The sequence below is a fragment of the Pithys albifrons genome, chromosome 4, assembly GCF_047495875.1.
Source record: "Pithys albifrons albifrons isolate INPA30051 chromosome 4, PitAlb_v1, whole genome shotgun sequence".
Lineage (NCBI taxonomy): Eukaryota > Metazoa > Chordata > Aves > Passeriformes > Thamnophilidae > Pithys > Pithys albifrons.
Window position 1 is genome coordinate 72,260,730 of NC_092461.1, and position 23,163 is coordinate 72,283,892.

The window sequence follows — 23,163 nt, forward strand, 5'->3', positions numbered from 1 at the left end:
CCTTGGTGAAGGAGGAATCAGTCAGGGGATGTTTAAAAAGACTGGCATAATCAAGTCCATAGGACCTGATAGTGAATGCTCTCACAAGTACTGAGGAAGCTGGTAGATGCCAATGAGACTACTCAATTGTCTTTGAAAGGTTGTGGCAACTGGGGAAGGTTCCTGAGGGCTGTGAGAAAGCCACTGTCATTCTCATTTCCAAGAAAACTAAGAAGTATTCAGTGAAATAAAATCTCACCTCAGTCCCTGAAAAGGGGATGAAGTGAATCCTCCTGGAAGCCATTTCAAAGTGTATTAAGGTCAAGAAGACTGTCGGAAGCAGTCAACATGCATTTATGACAGAGAAATCATGTGTGACCAAGCTCTTTGCCTTCCCCAACAAAATTACTAGCTCAAGGGACGAGGAAAAGTAGTGGATGTTCTTTATTCTGACTTTAGCAAGACTCACTATACTGTGTCCCCTAACAATCTCTTTGGCAAACTGCTAAGTGTGGACTGCGTAAGGGGACAGTGAGGTGGACTGAAAAGTGTCTGACCTAGCTGAAAATCTTGCGATCAGTGGCACCAAATCCATTTGGAAGTCAGTCACTGGGTGGTATACCCCCTGCCATGATACTGAATCCAAAGTTGTTTAACATCTACATTAATAATCTGAATGATGGGACAGAGTATACCCTCAGCAAGTCCGCAGGTGATAAATAACTGGGAAGAGAGCCTGTAGAGGGTTTTGCTGCTATTCAGCAGGACCTCAACAGGCTAGAGAAATATGTAAACAGGAATTTCATGAAGTGCAACAAATGGAAATACAAGGCCCTGAATGTGGAAAGGAATAACCCCATGCACCAATACAGGCTGGGTGCTGACTGGCAATATGCAAAGGCAGCCAACATTGTCCTGAGCTTCACTGGGCAGTGCACTGCCAGCAGGAGGAGGGAGGTACTCTTCCACTCTACTCAGCAGTGGTGACAGCAAAGATGATGAAGGGATTGGAGCAACTGTCATATGGAAAGTGGCTGAGAGAGCCAGGACTGTCCAACCTACAGAACTGAAGGCTCAGGGGCACTTTACAAGTGTGTATAAACATCTGGCCACCAAGATGATTAGAAGGATGGAGCTCCACTCCTGTGAGGAGCCATCAGGACCGAGTTGTCTGTGCATGTGCTGGCCACCTGCACACTGAATGCACAGAAGACATTCCTGTCTGGTGCCAAACCTGTCTGGAAATCTGCGGGACACAATGTGTACAAGGGAGGCATTAAAATTTTGAGAAAAAGTTTTAAAGGTTCTCATGTCTGCTTACCTGGGCTTGCACCCTATTATCCTTCATCTGTGTTCTGCACAGAAGTTAAAATGAGTTATTCTAAAACTTTCTGAGATTCTGGTCATTGCAGTACTTTCTCAAGTACTACTAATGAGGAATAATCAACAGGCTAATAATACATTGCAATGTTGTCTTTTTACTGTTAATATGGTACCAAGGTATAAGAGTGCGTAAAGGTCTCCAGTAATATTTTTCACTTTGACATTAATTTAGTTTACAATAAAAGTTTCTTCTTCCTCTGATGTCAATTCCTGTCCATCTCGTCTCACCTATATTTAACCTAAGCCTGAAGGGCTCTCTGTGGGTGGCAGAAGAAGCCATCAGTCTTCCCCAAGAGCAGAACTAATGACAGTCAATTCTGCAAAAGGGAACAGTGGGCTGGGAAACTGTTGACATTTACTTGTCACTCAGATGCTGGCAAAGTGCCTCCTTTGTTTAAACGTACTTTGAAATAATTTATTTGAAATTATGAATGAAATAGGACATCAAAAAAATGAAATAATTTAAAAAATCTAATTCCAAGCTTCTTTTTATGACAACCAGGAAAGAAAAGCACTGTTGCTAAGAAGCCACATGGCTTAAATCCATTGATTATACATAATTTTATTTTAAGAGTTAAACATATTTATGAATTAAAGACCAATGTGCAAACAGCAGGCCTGTTGCTGCATGTATTCAACAGGCAGAAAGTTTCTAAATTCCTCCTCTCAAAACACAATGTTATTCCTAGCTTAGGTGTCTCTATTATTCTTACTATCCCACTATAAAATTTCTTTAATAAGAAAGGCTTTATTTGAGGCATTGTGTGATCAGGCCATAATCTGACTTAATAATTCCTTGGAAAGGGTTTTGCAAATGTCAGCTTTCAATAACTAAAGAACTTATGAGGACAGGAGGCAACGAGACTTGGTCAATAAATACATATGACACACAACAGCTTTCTCATTTCTCTTTGGTTAATTTGCCTTACATTTGAATTCTTCTGTCAATTCTTGAAATTCAGCATTTCAATTTTTTAATGAAATGTAACTCTCTGTACTGTATCACAGAAAACCAAATACTAAGGAAAAGCTTCTGCACTTCCAAAAGGTGGTAAAAAACATCTCTGAGGCTGCATGATACTGTGTCTGGAGCTGATATTCAAAGTTTTCTCTGCTACAGATCTGGTGAATCTGAAACTGAATAGAGAAATTGAATTGCGGAGACTTCAAAAAAAACATTTCCAGAGAAAATAAAAAGCCACATCTTTGCCCTCCTACTTAGGAGACTGAACTAGAAGTGAAAAAATGACAGAACATATAAGAAGGAAAACATAATTTTAGAGGCCGGAACAACTCAGATGATTTGTAACAACCCAAGACAGACCAGCTTTCAGAGAACAGGCACAAGCCTTCTGGCAGCCGCAGTCCCGACCACAGGATGGCACTACTGGGTATATTTTAGTAAATGCAGACACATTTGCTCCAACATTTTAACTCTACTGGCACAGTGTAAGGCGAGCTAACACGAATCAAAGGCTGTGCATGCCCACTGCTGTCTCCAGAAAACGGCCTTGTCTCTGTATTGAGTTGAATCAAAACTATTTGTGTGGTGGTTTGGCAGTGTGTATGTCCTACACAGGGGACCACATGTGACAGGCAAACAATGCCAAACCCATGGGGTGGAAAGGGCAATATGTCTTCATGTTGTATGCCTTATTACAGTGCTAAAACCTCCTCCAGAAGTATGTTTCTTCAAATACCAAGTGTGACTAAGACTAAATCCTTCTTTCATAAATAACTTCATTTTTTGTCTCTGATAAAACCGCTACCAGCTCCTCCTATCCCTCCAAGACACTTCCCCTGTCACAAGAGGACTTCAGATTGCTTTGACACCAATACCAGCCAAAAGCAAGTGCAGAGTGATTGCAAATGTTAACCAATTGGTTTATTTATATTTTTCATTAATTTTGAAGCAGTGCTAGTTACTAGTTTAAGGATATAGGGTACTATCCCCAGTCCCACATTAACTACTGTTTTCTTTAAAAAGTAGCTTGTGATGACATAAGACTATGTGATTTAACAGTTCTTTACAACAATTTCTTACCTGATGGCTATAAAAAACAAGTTCAGATTACATTATCAACATTTAAGTCATATCACAAAGGTCAATGAAAAAGAATGAGTGCCTATTACACATTTAGAACTGTGTGAAAACAAAAACCCTCACTGGCACTTCTGTTTTTCAAGACTTTGATCCATGTCTTCTGTATTAATATTTTGAAATCACTTTGGGTTGAAAAAACTGTAAACAGCAACACAAACTATGAAATACTAATAAAAGACAAAATGAGCACTTTCTTGAACATAAAAGATGTGTATTTTACATATATACAAATTCTTAACCTGATCCCTTTTCTATTAATGTAAACATTTTCTTATGTAACATGGACTGAATTTGACCCACAACATTTTCATATATTAAAAATAATTAGAGAAATACTTAAGCTGAACTTAAGGTTTGGGTAAACTGACTGATTTTCAATCCCAGAGCAGAAGAAACATACTAAAGACTGTTAGCACATGCTTCTCTCTTCTGAAGTTTGGTTCAATCCAGAGGCTTTCTGGGACAGAATCCCAGTATCAGCTTCAGCTGTTCAGAGTGAGAGCATTGCTATGAAGCAGGACATTCATGTGACATGCAGGATTTTGTGAAAAAGCATCTTATGCCTGAAGTCATAAGGTCAGTTCAGACTTTGATCTTACCTAACCTTTTGCTGAGATTGCTAACAGAGTTGCTAATTACTGCCATAGATTCAACGTCTCACAGGTATTTAACCACATATTACATTTGAAAGCAACATGATTTATTTGCCCCCAAATCTTTAGGGATATGAGCTATAACCAACTTTTAAATTGGGACAGATGGAACCTGGTATCTGGAATATCAATTTTTGGGTATCAATTTCATTTGAATAGACAATATCTTGTTCAAAGAAACTGAAAAGAATATTTGACTGAACTCTGGCTTTGTGTTCATACAATCTTTCCACATCTACCCTCCTAACATTACTCATATTCAAAGCAATGTCTTCTGCAAGAATGGGTTGGTGCTCCACTTCTCAGCTGATCTGCTACAGTAACAAGGACTCCCATATCAGAAGGCAACTTGCAGTGCCTCCACTGAAAATGTTCATGCACTAAAACTTCATACCTCTTGAGGAAATAAGGAATAGGCCAAGAAAAGGAGAAAAGCTCCAGTTGATAGAAACATAGTTCGACAATCAGCAACAATGAGAAAAAGGAAACAAGACTGCAAAATGTGAAATGACAGATAAATAAGATTTAGGTGAAGTTTTGCACATCTATCCTTTCTTCTGTGTGTGACAGAAGCTCTTTAATGATGTTGTCAGGGCCCATAGATGGAGTAAGAGTCTCGATGTACACGGCCACTTATCTGTCATCTCATACTTTGCACATGCAATCCTGCAATTCCAAGACAAAGTAAGTTTCAAGGCAAAGTACAGATGAATGAAATGTGGAAAATTAAACTTGGGGTAGATCAGGACCTTTACAAGAGATGTAACATGATACTAGTGTTGACTTCATTTATCAGAAATTGAGTTCAACCTCCTCAAACCATACATGTTAAGAGACTGTTTCATTCTTTCCTTTGTCCCATAGTGATGTCAGTGAGTTCAGCAGAGTTTCAATTTACTTCCTGTCAGGAAAGGAGACATCTATCCAGCTGTCTGTCTGTCTATCTATCTATCTATCTATCTATCTATCTATCTATCTATCTATCTATCCACATGGACCAAAGGCTGTGCATACAGAGAATTTCTGGTGGAATTAGCCCACACTTTGCTCAGTAAAGGGACAAAGACAGCCCCCAAACATCCTGCTAGAAATGCTCTACAGTCAACAACATCATAGATACAATTCAGTCTGAATTCAGCCTAGGAGTGCCTTGATTCAGAACAAGGCAAACAGACTCTGTAAAGCCATTGTATATCACAATCATTAATGCCAGGAAGCTGAATGTTCATTGTGTAGAGAGCGAGAACTGTATTGATAACAATACCCACTGAAGACATTATATTGTGCAATCTCTTCAAATGGATAAAAGTAGGAAATTATTTTTATGGCCAACTTCTTCTGTTTTCACAATTTGTCCTAGCATACCAGATACTTGCTGTATGACATCTTCCAGTAAGACTTAGAGAAAATAAAATTAGGTGCAGTAAAAATACGATGTAATGGCTAAGCTAAAGCTTCTCTTTAAATATTCTGGATGTTATCAAGTTGACCTATATTGTTAGAGTTACACAAACTTGACTTTTGATGTAACCGAACACAAATGAACATGGGAAAAAATACTGATTTTTAAAAGTTACTGGAGAAGGGAATGAGGATGAGTCAATTAACAGCATAAAAATCAGGACAGGGCAAAAAAGGTGCAGCAAAATTCCCAACTCAGCAGATGCAATGGAGAAAGAGTTCAAAATATCAGGAGGAATTTATTCACTGAAAGGGTTGTTAAGTATTAGGATGGGCTGCCCAGGGAGTTGGTGGAGTCACCATCCCTGGAGGTGTTCAAGGAATGAGTGGACATGGCACTTAGTGCCATGGTCTAGAGAACAAGGTGGTGGTGATTGTTCAAAGGTTGGACTTGATGATCTTAGAGGTCTTTTCCAACCTCAGTGATTCTGTGATTCTGTGAATGCAATGCTACAACACACAGGGCAAAATAACCCAGCTTATCTTCTCAGAAAAGCAATTTTCTGCAAGGTCATAAAAATTGTCCTTTAGTCTCTACAGAAAACATGTATGGATTAGGCTATGTGAGACTCCTCAAAACTTACTGCTTTGAGTCCAGAATAGAGATGCAGAGCTTCCAGATGAAGCCCCTTAGGAACAAAGGATCACGAACACCAAAGTCACTGACAGCTGCTCAAAGATGACTTGTTACCTTTTTCCTCCCTTTTCATGTAGACATGATGTCATAGAAGAAAAACAAAAATGACAGAATGACCAACACGTGACTTGCAGCAAGTCACACTGCTTAATGCACTCTTACAATTATGGAGGTGCTCACATGACATCAAGGCAGGCCCAGCAAAATACCCAAACAAAACATATTAAAACAGACCAAAGAAAGGGAACAAAGGCCTAAGCGTAACAGAGGGTTTGCCTGAAGAAAGTTTCTTAGACCCAAGAGGATAACAGGAAAGGAGAGAGCAGACAAGGGAACAGGAGTTGCAGAGAAATCAGAGATAAAGCAAATGACACCAATAATGACAAAAAGCTGAAGAAAGGACAGGGAATGATTAAGGAGACTTAAAGAGACAGACTGAGGGGAAGAACAAGAGGGTGAAAGAAGAAAAAGCTCACACATGAAGATGAACAGGACACAGTGATCCTGTGATTGCTAAGGTAAAGGTTTGTTTCCATCAAACAGTATGTCTCCATATATTTTGCAATTTTTAGATTGTCTACAAGATTACTAAGCTACCAGTAATTTTTTTTCTTTTGTTTCAAGCATCTGTTAAGAGGACCAATGTGAAATAGGCTACAGAGACTTTCTGGTTTGGAGTAACTCATCCAAAGGCTGCCAGACAGAGGTGACTGATGTTCAGAGACATAAGTTGGGAACAGAACAGACTGTCCAGCCTTAAACCTGCATCAGGAAAGCCATCAGAAATAGCACTGTGAATGGCAGTCTTCACAGAGTTCAGAAGTCAGTAAGAAGACATTTTCATGATCCAATTACAAAAGCTGTCTGCATCCAGGCAGTGCTGAGCCACCCGTGTAGCAGAGGGTGGCATGTAGACATACTTGGGACATGACCTAGTCCAGGTTGCTGTCAACTTCTGACTCAAAGGAAGCCAATTCAGTAATTTTGCTTTGTAAAGGACGAAAAAATACTAGCTGACAATCTTTTGCAACTCCTGTTTTTAACAGGAGCCACTTGGAATTCTGGCTGTTTGAAAAGTCAATTTCTAAGCAAATGAAAATGTAAGAGTTTAAGATATGCTTGTTTGGTTCACTCTTTTTGACATTAAAATTAACTGCAAATATCCACTAATAGTTCTTGTCTCAATCTTGCACGAGACAGACTTGCAGTGGCAGCCTTTGAGAGCAAATGCTCAGGGACAACTGAGATACAACAACCCTTTAACGTAACAACAGTACACTTCATGCTAATACTGAAGAAAAGACTGAACAGCAGCCCCTCAATGAACATGCCAAATACACAGGTTATATGTCGGCTCTCCAACAGCTACTATGATTGTCAAGCATATTAATAAACGTTTACAGTTAGAAGAAAAAGAAAATCTGAACCCATTTTCAGGATATTGTGCTGTGAGCGAACTTTTACAGACTAAGGATTTGTCTGCAGGGAATATGCTAAATCAAGCCCTTTTGAACTTTTGATTAAATAATTGATGCATAATGCAGAATGTATAATATATGCATCCTTTCCCCATAGTTGCCTGGAAACCCATATGGAACAGTACTAGCAGTTCCAGGAGCATTCAGACTCTAAGACAAAGGAACAAAAAAGTTTTAAAAATCATTAACTCATCTCTCTTTCCATTCTTCAAGTACTGCAGGATACCAGAATTAGTAACTTACACAATGGTATCATGACTCTTGTAATATAGAGTGCTTTTTCTTTTTTTAAAGCTATATCTCTTGGAGCCATGTGAATAATGTCATTCTTTCTAAGGGAATGCCTAATACTTGGCTTCTGTTAAAATGGAAAACAAAGAACACAACTAATACTTTCAGCCTCTACCTTTATGTAATAGTAATAAGCAGCTCACAGAATATCCAAGGTGGTCAACAGAGAAGAATAAAACTAAGAACTCAAAATGGTGATTTTTCCCCAAATTTTAAGATTTTAAGGATATCTCATACAAGATTGATCACTGAGGGTTTAGAAGAATATGAAAATGTCATGATCACAAATTCAAGAGGCAGATTGTTTCAAATTATAGCCAAGCAGGCCTTTTGCACTTCTCAAATAGGCAACACTGGTTGTCATTCAGTTGATTGCACTGTGACCCACCCTGAATCTCTCTTGTGCTTTATTGCTTCCAATACAGAATGAAAAACATCATAAAACCCAACAATGAGAACAGATCACTAACCATGGAAACCTACAGTGATGAAGGATTAAGTTATATAATCTAAACAACTCTGTAGAGTCATGATAGTTTGGTGGCTCTATTTCTGATGGCCATCCAGAGAGAGAAAGAAAAAAAGAGAAGAACAAGCAAAAAATTGCATATACAGTACTTGAGAAGTAAAAGGCAGGATGATGACAATGAATGCCTCCCACCGTGGCAGGGATCTTCATGGGATTCTGGCCCCTTTGCAAATTTCTTGTGCACTTCATTTCATGTTTGAGAAAATAAATACTCACTGAGTCAAAGGAAGAATGTCTTTATACTACACTGGCAAGAGTTCTTGTTTAAGTAAAGAGAAGTAGTTACGTGTTTCTAAATCAATATGTGAAAATGAAAGATTTGGTAGTTTAACATCAACAGGATAGACTGGAACACTTGTGAATATACTCTAGCTTTGTGTTTAGGGAACTCTTTTGGATATGTAAGATCAGTGCAGGTTTTGTCATTTAGAAGAGAAAGTTGAACACAGATCTCCTGTTGAGATCTTGGCCAATGGATAACACAAAGGCCACAGCACCACTTGCAGTCTGGAATTAGGACTCTCTTATCCTTTCCCTTAACTACAAGTAGCAGATAGTACGACTTTTCATTTTGTGGTGAATGGCATATTGAATGGAATGGGATAAAATGATAATTTAGGTGTCAGCTCAGTATAAAAAAATAGACCTCAAACCCTAGTAATTTCATTTAAGTTTAATCAAATAAGTTTTCAAAAACTGCTTGCCATCATAATGGAGGCCAGTAGCTCATACAGTCTGATCTTATTGTTTCATACCCAAATTGTCAGTTTCTAGGACAGCAGCTTGCTGTAGCCTTATAGGAGGTACAGACAGAAAAGAGCTTTAAGAAAAGCATCTAAAAATAATGTATTTACAATAACTGTCATTCATTTTCAGTATAAAATTATTATATGTCAAGAGGGGAGAAATTATTCTAACTTAAATGTAAAAGGGCAGATCAGATCAAGGAGGCACACAAAAGCATGCATGGAAATTAAGTTGACATGCCTACATGCCTCAACTATGACTCCTTAAGCCCAGAGGAGGCAGGACTAAGAGCAGATGGAAGCAGAGGACACTGCCCTGGACATATACAAGGTTTCCATCACAGTCATGACAGCTGTGCTCCCTGTGTGGGAACAGCTGTACTACATCTTGGACAGGCTGAAAGAATTAAAAAAAAGAATCTCAGTCACACTGAGCAGTACTGAAGGGAGAAACAAAGACACCAATACCCCAAGGTGTTGAGATTAAACTACCAGACAAACAAGCTCCCTTTTTGTCTGCATTAATTAAGCCACATATAACTATCACTAGCACAGCTTTTGATTCACACTTTGAACTGCCAATTATTTATTCTGATCTAGGGAAATCAACAAAATCTGCTTTTGCAGCAAGAGTCACAGAATAATCTCACAACACATTCAGACAGTTCATCAAGGAGAGCAGTAGTTTTCCAGCCATACGGGTCTGTATTAGTGAGTGATGTTTAACGGTATAATGGCTTTGATTATGATACACTGTTATGTCCTACTCCTGCTGCCACCATAGCCCAGAGGGAATTTGCATGTGAACATGGTATTTCATCCCAGTTTGTTAATAAATTCACTGAAAAACAAATATTAAAATAAATCCACCACACAATGATCACTGGAGATAACTATAAATTGTGCTTTTTGGTGGTTCCCAAATACTGGTGAACGTCAAGACATACATCTAACTGCTTTCAGTGGTCCTACAAGCCTTGTTTTAGGAAAGACTATGATTCTTCTGTGTCTGGATGTCACAGATAAACAGCTGCAAATCAACCTTGTCAAGATGGCATTTTCCTGGTGGTAACGGGAGCTGAGTGGGAGTATGTATGGTGAGAATGTGTATCAGGTGCTCCAAAACCTGCTCTGATGCACTGGAGGTGAAGTGAAGAACAATACCCTTGGTCAGAGCTACATTGGTTCAGAGGGTTTTCAAGTTTTATGACTGTTTTGGACCTCACAGTGCTCACCTGTAGTTTTTCTATCTTCCTCCTTGATTCTTGAAGGGTGCACTATTTAGGACCACCTTTAAAGCACATTTAGAAAATTGATATGATGAAGTCAGCTATTCTCATTTTGTACAATTTGTACAGGACAGAAGAGAATAAACATGTATAGCATGTTGGATCAGGTTTTTGGACTTGCTTCCTACCTGCTCTTATAACCACAAATAATGAAATTTAACCTCTAATGATTAGGGTGCTGCTATTTCTGAGACTATATCCAACACCATCATCCAGTAAAGCAGCCACAGTCAGCTCACACACCACTGGCCCTACATTCTGGGATCTGAACATGATATAAACACCAGCAGTGTTTTCTCCAGGGTCCACCTGTGTGTGATTCATGGCATTCATTTGGAATTATTCATGCCCAAATATCAAGATCTTCTCAAGACTTATTTAGTATTCCTTTGGGGGGTTTTGGGGGTGTTTTTTTTTTTTTTTTTTTTTTACAGAAGAGGTATGTACATCCCATGTTATCATAACTAAGAGATTATTGCTATTGAAACATATCTATTGCTACAGGAGTTCTGCAAAGTAATAAGCATGTAGCCTGCAATTATCTCTTCCTATACCCTCCATATCCTCAAAGGTATCTACATCACATAAGAGTTCTTCTTTTCTTTATTTCCAATTTTAGAAATTGTCAGCAGAAATAAGAAGCGTAAAATTAGTTTACATTCATGGTGCATTAACAAAGTTTCCCAGCGTCTAACATTTCTGCATTCAGAATTTTGTGGGTCTCCTACTTTGAGGATTTTTGTCACATATTGCATCCCACATTTGGGCACTTATTTTCAGATTCAGAGGTATATCAACAATAATTTGTAAACATTGTTACTTATTTGTAGTGTTAACTTAGGCAAAGAGGAATGCTTAAATTTGCAGGAATTTTGCTTTGAAAGATAAAATCAGAGCTTCTTCAAATTTGTCTCTTTACTTTCTGAGTTTTAAGAAGAATTTCTTGCTTCTCTGAAGAATGAGGTTGGACTGGATTTAATTCTATCCTTTTTGACAAACAACACAATGACTGATAATGATTTTTCACACTTTGATGACTGTATTTAAACTGCTGCTTTAAAATGCTCAGAGAGATTTTTATAAAAGAAATACTTTTCACACACACAGTACTTTTCCTAAAGCTTTATAGAATTATCAGAAATACATGTATTTGCAATTTTGAAGACATAAAAATCTGCAGAGCAGTCTTCCTCTTATGGAAATGAAATAATTCCATAGAGCAATTAATTTGATCTAGTGTTAGTACTCAAAGTGCAACATATATAGTGGCATTCTGGTAAATGGTGGTACACTGTCACATTCTTTATAATCTTTATCCAGATAGTTTAATTAGTTTCAGGAGAAATGCAGCAAGAGAGAATGGCTCTTAGACTTTGAAAACATTTCTACCCATAACACACTGACTATTCCACCAGTAAAACCCAGCCTGCCACTGAAGGTTTCAGCAAAAAGGACTTTTGTACTGAGAGAAGAATTCACAAAGAGGGTCCAGGAGATGAATCTGTGTCTGTGTCGGCACTAAAGATGGCAGAAACAAACAGTGCACTGTATGTGATAAGTGTAGCTGCCTATTAGATGAAATCCCATGACTGCCTATGCTAATGGTCACCTTCAGGTAAAAAAGACAGTGCTAATAAAACCTCTGCTCTGCTTTCCTTGGAAAAAACACTTCTGGCACTCAAAGCAGCTCTCTGCTTCCATCCTCATACACCTTCAGCCTGTAGCCAAGAGCAGCTCTCTGCAATTTATTAAATTAGCTCTTTAAAGGAACACCTTAAATACATTCATTCCAAGCGATTTTTCCCTAGTAAGTCTGGGCCACTGTGCCAGGGCAGGGCAGGAGAAGACAGCTGAAAGAAGACTAGAATGGCTTGAGGGACAGGAGTTACTATGCACTGGGAGTGGAGCAGAACTGTCTTTGAGCTTTTTGTTGTTATAGTCTACATTAATGAGGCAGCTCATATGCAGCAGAAAGCATTTTTTTCCTATGTCCCCTTTTTTTACTTTCTCATGAGCTTACTATTGGGTGGTGCATAATGACAATTTCTGTAGGGGAAAGAAGCCCCAAACAGTAGCTGATGTGAGCCAGAGGTCTGATATTAACCATTAACCAGTGCTCAGTTCAGTGTCTTCATGTTTAAAAGTTTTTTCTTGGACAGACATTGCTTGAATACTTGTCAGATGAATGAGTTCCCATTGATAAGAGAAAGCCATCTGGGAGAACAGTAGTATGCCCAAAACCATCAGGAGAAAACTGTACTTGATGGTGAAAAGACACAATTCAGTCCATTCCAGAGCAACAGGCATTAATCCTCAAGTTGCACAGAATCTAATTCTTAGGAAGACATTATGAGTTTGAACTTTTTTTTTCTTCAGAAGAGATTAATACAAATATTTTGTATACAAACTGATACAAATATATTTGATACAAAAACAGAAATAAGACCAGCAAATTACTCCTCCTAGCTAATCAAAGGCGACCAGAAGGCAAGTCCTGTCCATGACTGACTTGGCACGAGCTAGCGAACTCAAGGGCATCTGTATTGATTCTCTAGGAACAGAACCAACAGTTCCGCAAAAGCAGATCACAGCTGATAAAGAAGAGGCTCAAAATTAAGATTAACAACCTGTATTTTTAGCCAGCCAGCCACTCCTAACAATGAGACTATTGTTAGCCCTTAGGTTTTTTGATTTGGTTTGCATACAGTTGCATACAGACTTTGCTGTCACTGTCAACTTAATTGGATACTTTCATCACCTCAGACTACTGTATTCTGTTACCATGAAAATGAAGTGAAAATGTCATCCTCTTAAACATAAAATTTTAAAAAATAAACAACTGAATGCAACATAATAGTGCCTTTCAACACATTTGCTCCTGAATCGGAGAAGCCAGCTGCTGGGCAGGTACTAAAGCTCCCCTGGGTTTAGTGTCTGGCAGCTTGCTTTTAATGTGATACTAATCCTTCAATTCATACTTCAGCTGAACACATATGAAAAAGATGAGATGTGTCCTGCACAAGTGATTGAACAATCAGCTCTGTGGCTAATAACACAATAAGTACTCTTCAAAATATTTTCCATCACAAGTTGGCTTCTCCAGTATGTTTGGACAGCATAAGCTATAAATGTTTCTGTAACACAGACACATGTAACCCCAAAACTAGGAACTCTCTCCAGGGCAGTTAATCTCTACGTGCAGTGAGCATTTCTTAAGAGACTTACCACTGTGCCCTAGCACAAACATAGCAAAGTTGCTATTCTAGCCTAGAAATGAAGACTAAAACCCACTTGTTTTCTCCGTATTAGTCTTCTCTCCACTGCTACTGCTGGCAAGAGTTACTCTGGTTAGTATTTTTTTTTTAACTTGGTGTGGAAAGGTCTGTTAAAACACATAAACCCAGACCTGCCCTTCTAAGTATTCATATACTATTTTGGATGGAGAAGAAAGGATACACTCCATTACAGATTTGATACGTATTTCTCCTTTAAAGTTCACAGCACATTACTGTGCTAATAGAAACTGCAGCTGCAAAGGAAGAAAGACTGAATCTCAGAAGAAAAGTTAAAAAAGTCACTAATCAAGTGAGAAATTTCTCAACAATAAAATCTAGAGGGAGGAAGACAGAGATGCAGAGATTACAAGCAGGTTCACCCTCTCAGAAGAGCTGTGCCTAGCTGGCCTTCTGGGAAAAAAAGGGTCTGATTGACATTGCACTTTGCTGCAGCCCAAATAGATGATGACTGGAATCACCTTTTCTTCTCACGATGCTGCCGGAAAATAATTTCCTTTGCAGGATCTTGCAATAATACCCCATTTTTAAAGAAAATTGCAGAATATCGTTAACATACTAATTCATTAAACTTGTGTCCTGCATCCTGACCCACCCTTCTATGACTGAATCACTGGCATGTTTGAAACAAGTTCCTTATATAAACAAAATAATATTTAAAATCGGCCCAGGCATTGTGATTAGATCCTTTGCAATGCTGGATCAAACAGTCCCAGTATGTCAGTGATGTGAAGGACAGACTGGGAAGTGCAGTGGAAAGCTTATAACAATGGTAGGTGAAAGAAGTGCTGACATACTTACAGTTGCATTTCTTCTGAACGAATCTAAGCTTGCATGCTGTTCGGTAGGTGGACAAACGAATGCGATCCAGATCCTGAGCCCCTAGTGGAAGAGAATAACGGTGACATTTGTATGGAATATGACCCGTGTCTATCTTTGCTAGCAGGGAAGCCAGAGAACAAAGAGGACACATGAGCTGACTCTGTTTAACAACTTTCAAGGCTCTCTCCTTTGCGTAGAGAGTAGAGAGGAGTGAGAAGGGGAATGTCAGGAGCTACAGTGTTAAAAGACTTTGATAAAGGAAGGCAAGGAATAGTCAGCCCACTGTGTCTGTCACTTTGAAGAACAATCTGGTCAAGCTGTAGGCTAAAAGACACACTGGCCAGATTCCAACCGCAGCAAAAACCTCCATCTAATTTTAATATTTTACAAAAATAGCTCAAAACAAGTATCTTTAGCTGACATGGTAAATCAAAACAGGGTATTGCCAGCAAACTAAATAAGAAAAAATACCATGCCGTAACTTAAAGAGTCATGGCAGTCTGCAGAAGGGGGCAAAAATAATGCAAAGGGTGTGAGGCTTTTCTCCATTGTGCAGAGGTTTATTCTCTGCTATGGAGAACTCAGACTCTGCTTCACACCTAGTTTGGTCCTGGCTGCTGCAACTTAAAGATCTGGTAACATTTTCAAAAGCAGCTGTCCGGGAGATGGGTACAAACTGGCTGGTAGCTACTTCACATACAAGCAGAACACAGAGGGACCAGGCTGGGGAGAAAATCTAGCACAATGTTCAACAAACACATCCAAATAAGGTACAGTGAGGATGTAAAAGAAGTTGAGTGGAATACGACACTGCTTTTACACAAGCTTCCTAAATGCTTTCTTTAACATTCTTCTTGACATTATTCGACTCAGCTGCACTGTTGTACCGATGGCCATGTTGGCATCTGTAGAATGCAACTCTGCCTAAGTGGGGGTAAAAACAGCTCAAACTTTCCCCTATTTGCAAAAGTTATCAGTGACAGATGGAGAAGGGGGATCACACTGCTTTTGGTTGTTGAAGAATGATGTGACCAGCCTGACTCCACAATCCCAAAGTGAAACATTCTGAGGATGTGAAAAACAGTGTCTCCTGACAGGAACTGACACTGGTGAGGATGTGGCAAACAAAGTTCCTGATAAAGGAGCCAACAAGTGATAGTACCAATAACTTACATAAAGCTGCAGAGCTAAAGGCTGCTGAGCTGGCACAGGTATCCAAGAAACCTTTGATTGACAGTCAATCACTTCATACTATAAAAGCTCAGTCCTACTTTTCAAAAGCAGGGACTTCTAACATGCTTCTCAAGGTGAGTGTGGAGATTCCTCCCTTCAGTGGGACTGGCCCTCAAGGTTTCTCTTTGAGGCTGAGTGAAAGAGATTTGCCCGTGGTCATTGGTATGGGTGAGTAATGATCTCTACTTAATAACTATTAAATAGCTTTGAAATTATTTATTTAATAAATAGTGTAGTATATTATAGTTATAACTATCTATACTGTATGGTAGATAATTTTGATTAAAGTATTTTAGTCTAATCATTATCTTTACAATCAATTTAAATAAATATTTATTTCATTCACACAAATATATCCTTAATCCTGCAGGACAAAGTCATATGAAGGTTCAATTACACCCATATAATCCTTTAGATGTAAAACACTGACGAAATCTGAGACTAGGCCTGGATCTGGCTGCACCCAGATGCCTCTCAGAGAGGAAGTTTGGAAAGTAAGGACTCCTTTCTGCACCTTGTGACTCAGTGGGAGGGCTTCCCTAATAAACCTTATCTGAAGCTTGCAATGCCCATGATAGCATTGTTCACCCACACTTTTTTAAACAATCTGTCATCATTTGGATCCAAATTTTTCAAATGTGCTCTGACCTATGAGATGAAAATGAGAAACATGCTCTCCCCTCTCTCCAGGTTCTGCTCTTTTCCTGACCAAATTCTCTCATACTATCTTCCTAGGGCTCCCAGCTACTCCGTTTGGCCATTTAGCTGTCTTGACACTATCTGTTTCTGGGAGAAATTACCCTTAACTGGTAACCATCAGGTCTGGGAAGTACTTTTGTGGGTTTTTTTTCCATCATGTGCTTTATTGTTAAAATTATACACGTTTTTCTCTTCATTTTGGAAAATTTCCTTACTGGTGAAGGGGAGGTTAATGCTTGCAACACTGAGACTTTCCTTTTTAATAGGACAGATGAGTAAAATGCATATAAGTTTCTCCCTCTTTAGTGAAAGCCACTAGTAAGTTTCCAGTCCTTCTTTATAAAATTTCAGCCTTCTAACAAGTTTTAAAGAGTCAAAGCAAACTGAGACTCTGGCTCATTGAATTTTTGAGTTTGCAGTATTTATTCTAAATAAACAAATTTGTAGTCAATAATGTTGCTTCCCCACACACACACACTATTTGCACACACAACGTATGGTATTATTTTGACATTTTTGGGGGAGTAGTCATTGCTAATAAATCCCTGGAACCAACAATTTTATCATGATTCATATTTTGTCACAGTCAGAGATCTATTGGCTAAGTAACTTCCGTAGAAAAGCAACATGACTTACATGCAAAGACCTGAAAAACAAGTGGAAAGATGTGTGGGACTGAGCATGGCAAACAAGACACAAAATTTGTAACTTGCCTACAGTATTGCCAGTGGCTTCTCCTTCCTTCTGCCTGCTGGCAGTGCTTCACTCTGTTTCCTTTGAACACGCTCATGTCATGTAACACTGCAGTTCGTAAATATAACAAAGGAATACACTGCAAGCTTTGGCTGTTTTCTTGCTGGATAATACATGATGGCAGCACAACAGTGATGTACATCTTGAACCTTTCATCAGTCTGGATGTACTGGAGCATGTCAAGTAAGACTAAGGTAACACTAAAACCTAGTGTTTTGACGCCCAGTAGGGCATTCTGAGTTGTAAGACATAATTCAAATTTTAATCACCGGACTCAACAGAAGATGATAATGATCATGACACTAATTCACAAAGGTTTATAATTTAGAACTGGAAAGATTTCTCTTCAGAAGGAAAGTGAACAAAAAAGTCAAACCAAAAAACCAAACTCCTCAAAATACAGGGAAAATCACAGTGGCCCAAATTTAAAGTCAGAAAGTCAGAGCCAAATCCTTCTGTTCCTTGTTCAGGACAAATTTCCCACTTAAAAAGGCAGGAAAAGTTAGAATTTTTTTTTCCCTCAACTTGTGTAGTCTGAAATGACCCACTTTTTGAAAGTATTGTGGGGTTTTAATCACAGGCTTGCAGATATAAATGCAAGAACCTAAAACACTGGCAAAGGCCTTTATATTACATATTTTCTTCCTCTGATATTGGCAGGTTATGGAGTTCAACTTTTTACCATATGCTTATGTCTGTCATAATGTTAAGAAGATTCACATGGCCTACAGTATGTAGGACATCTGAAGCACATCACATGGTTTTTGTTAAACATATTGAAGTGTGGGCTTGCACACAGATGAGGGCACCTCAGTGCAATCCCACAGTGAATTTCTGTTTCACTGAAACACAACCTTTACACATAAAGGAGTCCAAGGGACTCTCAAAATGCAAAGTTCTATGAATATGGACATTTCTTTGCCTAAGCTACATTTAGTTTTTCACAAAGACTTAATATTTTCCCCTCTTTTTCCATAGTTGGAACAGTGAAGGAACAGAGGTAGGCAAATAGAAAAGGTAAGCACACATGAGATAAACTAAAGTAAATATGTCAAAATACTAAAATGTGTAAGAAAAAATAATAAACTATAACTACTCATGTACAGTATGGGAAAATAGCCCTTCCTCTGCCTCCAAGTGCTGATTTTTTCAACACCTCCTTAACTTCTCCAAAACAACCCATCATCAAAACAGCCTTCAAAACCGTGGGAGCATACCATAAATTCTTACAATCTTTAACACTTTAGAAATATTTGAAATTAATTGAAGTTAATGGTAATTGGACCATTGATTTTAGCTGAGAAAAACTCAAATCACCTCTATAATTCTAATTAAAGCATGGTATGTTCTGAAAATGGACAAATTCACTTTTTTATTATAGCCAAAGAACATCCCCTTCCTCCACTGGTCCAAGAGCTGTACATGAGACAAGTGAATCATAGAATATACTGAGTTGGAAGGGATCCACAAGAATCACTCTGTCCAACATCTGGCCCTGCACAGAATAACCCACAAAATCACACTATGTACCTGAGAGCATTGTTCAGACGTTTCCTGCACTCTGTCAGGCTTGGTGCCATGACCACTTCCCTGGAGAGCCTGTTCCAGTGCTCAACCACCCTCTGGATGAAGAATCTTTTGCTAGTATCCAAGCTAGACCTCCACCTGACACAGGGAGGTCTTGTCCCTCAGGTCTTGTCACTGGTCACCAGAGAGAAGAGTTCAGGGGGAAATATTGAGTTACAACAGTAAGATCTGTGTGATACTAAAATAATTACAGGGCACAACAGAGCTAGTGGACACAGTGGAATGGGACAAGACAGTTCTCAGTATGCTATCTGAACAAGAAGTCCTTAATTTGGAGAGCTCAGATGTAGGCCTCATCCCTGGAGAACAGTCCTGAGCACATTCAATTTACCAGCACAGGCCTGGCCTTTCAGTACACAGTAACTCAAGTCCCAGCAATGCTCATCTTAAGTTTCCTGCCAAAGATTAGGGAGATGCTATGACACTGTTTCTATGTTGCAGGGGACAAACACTAGGAAGCTTAGTAAATACAGACAAAACTCAGGTAAATCTAGTAACAGGGTGACAGTCTCAAACTTCACACATAATAGAATTTCCTTGAGAAATGGTGGATTGATTGTAAGAGAAATAAGAGATGACTGTCAGAAGCACAGGAGCAGTGTTGATATAGTACGTGCCTGACACGCTATTCTCCAGGGAGCACAGAGCTAGAAACTACCAAAAATGTGCTGAAGTGGGGTATGAAGTACATGAGTCCCTGTAGTGTGTCTGGCTGGGATGCAGCTAACTTTCTTCATAGCAGTCTGCGTGGTGCTGTGTTTTAGATTTTTGGCTTAAGAAGAGTTGATAACACACCACAGTTTTAGCTGCTGCTGAATAGTGCTTGCACAGCACCCAGGCCTTTTCATTCCCTACATTATTCCCTCCCAGAGTTGTCCAGGGATGGGCAAGAGGCTGGGAGGGGACATGGCAAGAAGAGATGGTCCCACCTGGTCTAAAGGATAGTCCATATGATATAACATCATGCTCAGCAATAAAACTGGGTTAGGGAAAGAACAGGCGGGGAGTTTGTTCTTCTAAGGGGGACACTGCTCGACGACTGGCTGGACATTGGTCTGCTGTTGGCAGGTGGTGAGTGACCCCCTTTGCATCACTTGTTTTTTGTTGTAATTTTTTCCTTCCCTTTCTGTCACTTAATCAACTGTCTTTATCTCAAGCTATGAGTTTGCTTGCTTTTGCGCTCCCTATATTCTCTCCCATCCTGCTGGAGGCTGGCTGAGGATTAAGCAAGTATTCATGTGGGTGCTCAGCAGCTGGCTGGGGTCAACCCACCATGGATGCCCTCCAAAAATGATGTAGTCTTTTGGAGACCTTTACCCCTCTTCATTGCTATCTGTATACTGCAGCATCTTTGTTTCAAGAAGATACTGACTAAAATAAAACAATCAAAAAAATCTGATGTAGAAAATCCCTCTGTCCTATCTGGCCAAATCAGCCCATTTTCATGCAGTTTTGGTCTTGCAATATTAAATAATTTGTGCAATGGAGATTTGAGGTGGAAAGCTTGCATAAATTTTACTGACATTGCATAGCAACTGGCTTGGTCTATCACAGCAAAACATATGCATACTTACGCATTTCGGCAAACAGCTGCCTTCTTTCTGCCATGGTATTTCCTCTTTTCCCACAATCTTCAATCATTCTGGAAGACAAAATTGTGTGAAAACCTTAAGTATTATTCCCAGACTGAACATACGTACATAAGCATCCAAAAATTGATCCTGAAGAACCTTTGAGGTTGAGTGATGTTCCACGTGTACCCAATGCCTTTTGCCAGCCTCTCTGTGGCGTGGTTTGTGAAGAACCCAGTCCCCAAACTATCCTCCATTCCCTAGATTCTGCTTTCAAGCATTTGTCCTCCTCCCCCCTCCCCTCCCAAAGGCAGTGTTCAGTTTTTCTGCTTGATGTAACTAACTGGCTTACATAACACAAGCTCTTAAATTCATTTTATGTTTTCTTAAATAAGGAATCTTCAGTTTAAATTATGTAAGATAGAATAAATCATAAAAGATTTGGATATTACCTTATACTCTAGAAAATTACTTTCTAGCCAATTCTGGGTGGAGGAGACAAAAAAACCCCCAAACAACAGCAACTAAATCTACTCCACAACAAAATACCCTCTATTTACTCATGCAAACATGCTCCAAACATTCATTCAAATTCAAGACAGTACATCTCTGATTACATGACTTTCAGAAAAAGGCTCAGAAGTAAGAATATATTCTGCCTCAGTTTTCAGATATAAAAATATTCTGAATATTTTGAAGAGCACTGCTGTTGGATAGAGCAGAGAGAAAAGAGACAGCTTCCTTCACAGCCAGCTTTCAAACCATAAAAGACTAAAGCCTTCAGAGTAAAGATAAACATCTATAGCAGCACTCAAAAAATTAAACTAGTGTCAGCAACACCACTTCCTATGGGTAATTGCTCTGGGGAACCAATACTGTTTCCTGTCTGCCACGTTTGGTTAGGGCTTCTGACCCACATTTTAATCTACATCCTCATGTCAACTAGACTGTGTAAAATAACGTCTGACTACCTGGATTATAAGGGAGATGCTCTGTAGAAGTCTGCAATCAAAAGTACTGCACCATATCCCATAGCAAACCCCTGTAGGTATTCAATAGGAAGGACAAAAGTACTGGATGCTGAAGTCTACCATCACCAAAGAATTCAAGATAAACAGCTGCCTTTATTTCTCAAAGAAAGGAAATCACATAAGAGGTGCTTTGCTCTGTGTTTTTTTTTCCCTTTCAAAATGCACTGTTCAAATGAAAGGGTGGTACATTATAATTGCCTTTTCCAAATAGCCTATTCAATTCTCAGAGTACTGATAAAGACTCTACTAAAGTGCTATCTATGGTGAACATTTGGTGATGTGAGCAGCAGTCTCAATAGGAAGGGGACAAAGGGTATGGCTGCAGCATCTTTGCAGGTATATTCAAATTCACCCTTTTGCTCTTATTTGGCCAGGAATGATACAGATGTGTGTAGCATGGCATTAAGTCTGAACTAATATATCCTGCCTTTCTGCAGGAACAACAGCTCTCAGTACAGTGCTTTACAGAAGTGGTCACACATGCTCTGATCTGGAAGTAGCTGCGGTCTTTCTAGTTTGGAGGCATCAGGGAAGACTCACCTACCTGCAAAACAAGATACACCTCAAGGTATGCCAGACCCAACCAGCATCCTAATTAGACAGAAAGAAGTAATATATTTTTTACACAAATCAGCCTTAAGTCTCTGACCATAAAAAATTAAAAACAATGAAATTTCACTAACTTCAGCTTGAATTCCCTGCTCCTTTCTGCTTCCAACGGAACTCATAGTAGGTGATAAATTTGCCATGGTAAATGACCAGATCTCATAGGAAAGGTGGGTTAATAAAGCCCTTTGAAAAGACAGCATCTTTTACCAGGCAGGGCAGTTGAATGAATACTTCAGAGCAAATACAATTTTAGATGAACATTTATTATTTGTAGAGTTGGTCATGGGCCATCATAACTTTCTCTGAGTTGTCCTATATTCAGAATTATTCTACAAACAATGTGCAGCTTGCTTTCAGACTATATACTACTCATATTATTTGACTGAGATTGGGTTAATTTGATTTTGACACAAGGATTACTTCCTTCTCTTTCAGTTTTTTGATAGAATTTACACTTAAATATTTCAGATTTTTCTCCATTTAATAATTTGCTGTTTTCATTCCACACTAATGTTCTCTAACATTCGTCAAACAATCACTGTCTCACAGTGATTGCTGCAAACTTAATAAAAAACTTTATCAAAAGCAACTTTATTCTTGTTTTCCTCATACTGTCACCTGGAGAAAAATATTCCTTAGCTGTTGCTTTTAAATATCTACAGAGCATCCAATGAAATGTGGTTCACTTGTGACCTTATTCACCACTGGAACAATTTTCCCAGTCAAAATTAAGTAAAAAAGGTATTTTTCATATCATGCAAATTGTACAGCAAGTTCTCCACTTCCTTCAGAGACCCCATTTCTAAAGTGTTCTTCCAGTGGGGTAAAAAATTCTTCAACTGGTTTTCTGTTTTCAGCAATTCATCTTCCCTTTACTTTCACTGTTTTTACCTCCTTTTATAAAAATGTTGCCTGGACCTGATCATCATTTTTCAGAATGTCCCATTATCTTCTGAAATTGAACCACCCTTTTCACTGCTGGAGCTTATGAGGATTACCAGGCCTGACAAATAAC

The 23,163-nt window shown here is 38.9% G+C and overlaps 1 protein-coding gene across 10 annotated transcripts in view; it reads right to left on the bottom strand.

The window, feature by feature from the left end:
- DTNA (dystrobrevin alpha) overlaps positions 1 to 23,163 on the bottom strand; it is a 234,632-nt gene that overhangs the window by 80,178 nt on the left and 131,291 nt on the right. For 8 of the 10 annotated variants that reach the window (XM_071554578.1, XM_071554583.1, XM_071554577.1 and 5 more), the window contains 2 exons: positions 20,512 to 20,579; positions 14,645 to 14,725 (listed from right to left, as the gene is read on the bottom strand). In XM_071554578.1, the coding sequence (XP_071410679.1) occupies positions 14,645 to 14,725; positions 20,512 to 20,578 (148 nt within the window). In that variant the 5' untranslated portion in view covers position 20,579. Of the gene's footprint in view, positions 1 to 14,644; positions 14,726 to 20,511; positions 20,580 to 20,667; positions 20,717 to 23,163 lie in introns of those variants that run through there. The other 2 variants (XM_071554579.1, XM_071554580.1) reach the window with 2 other exon arrangements.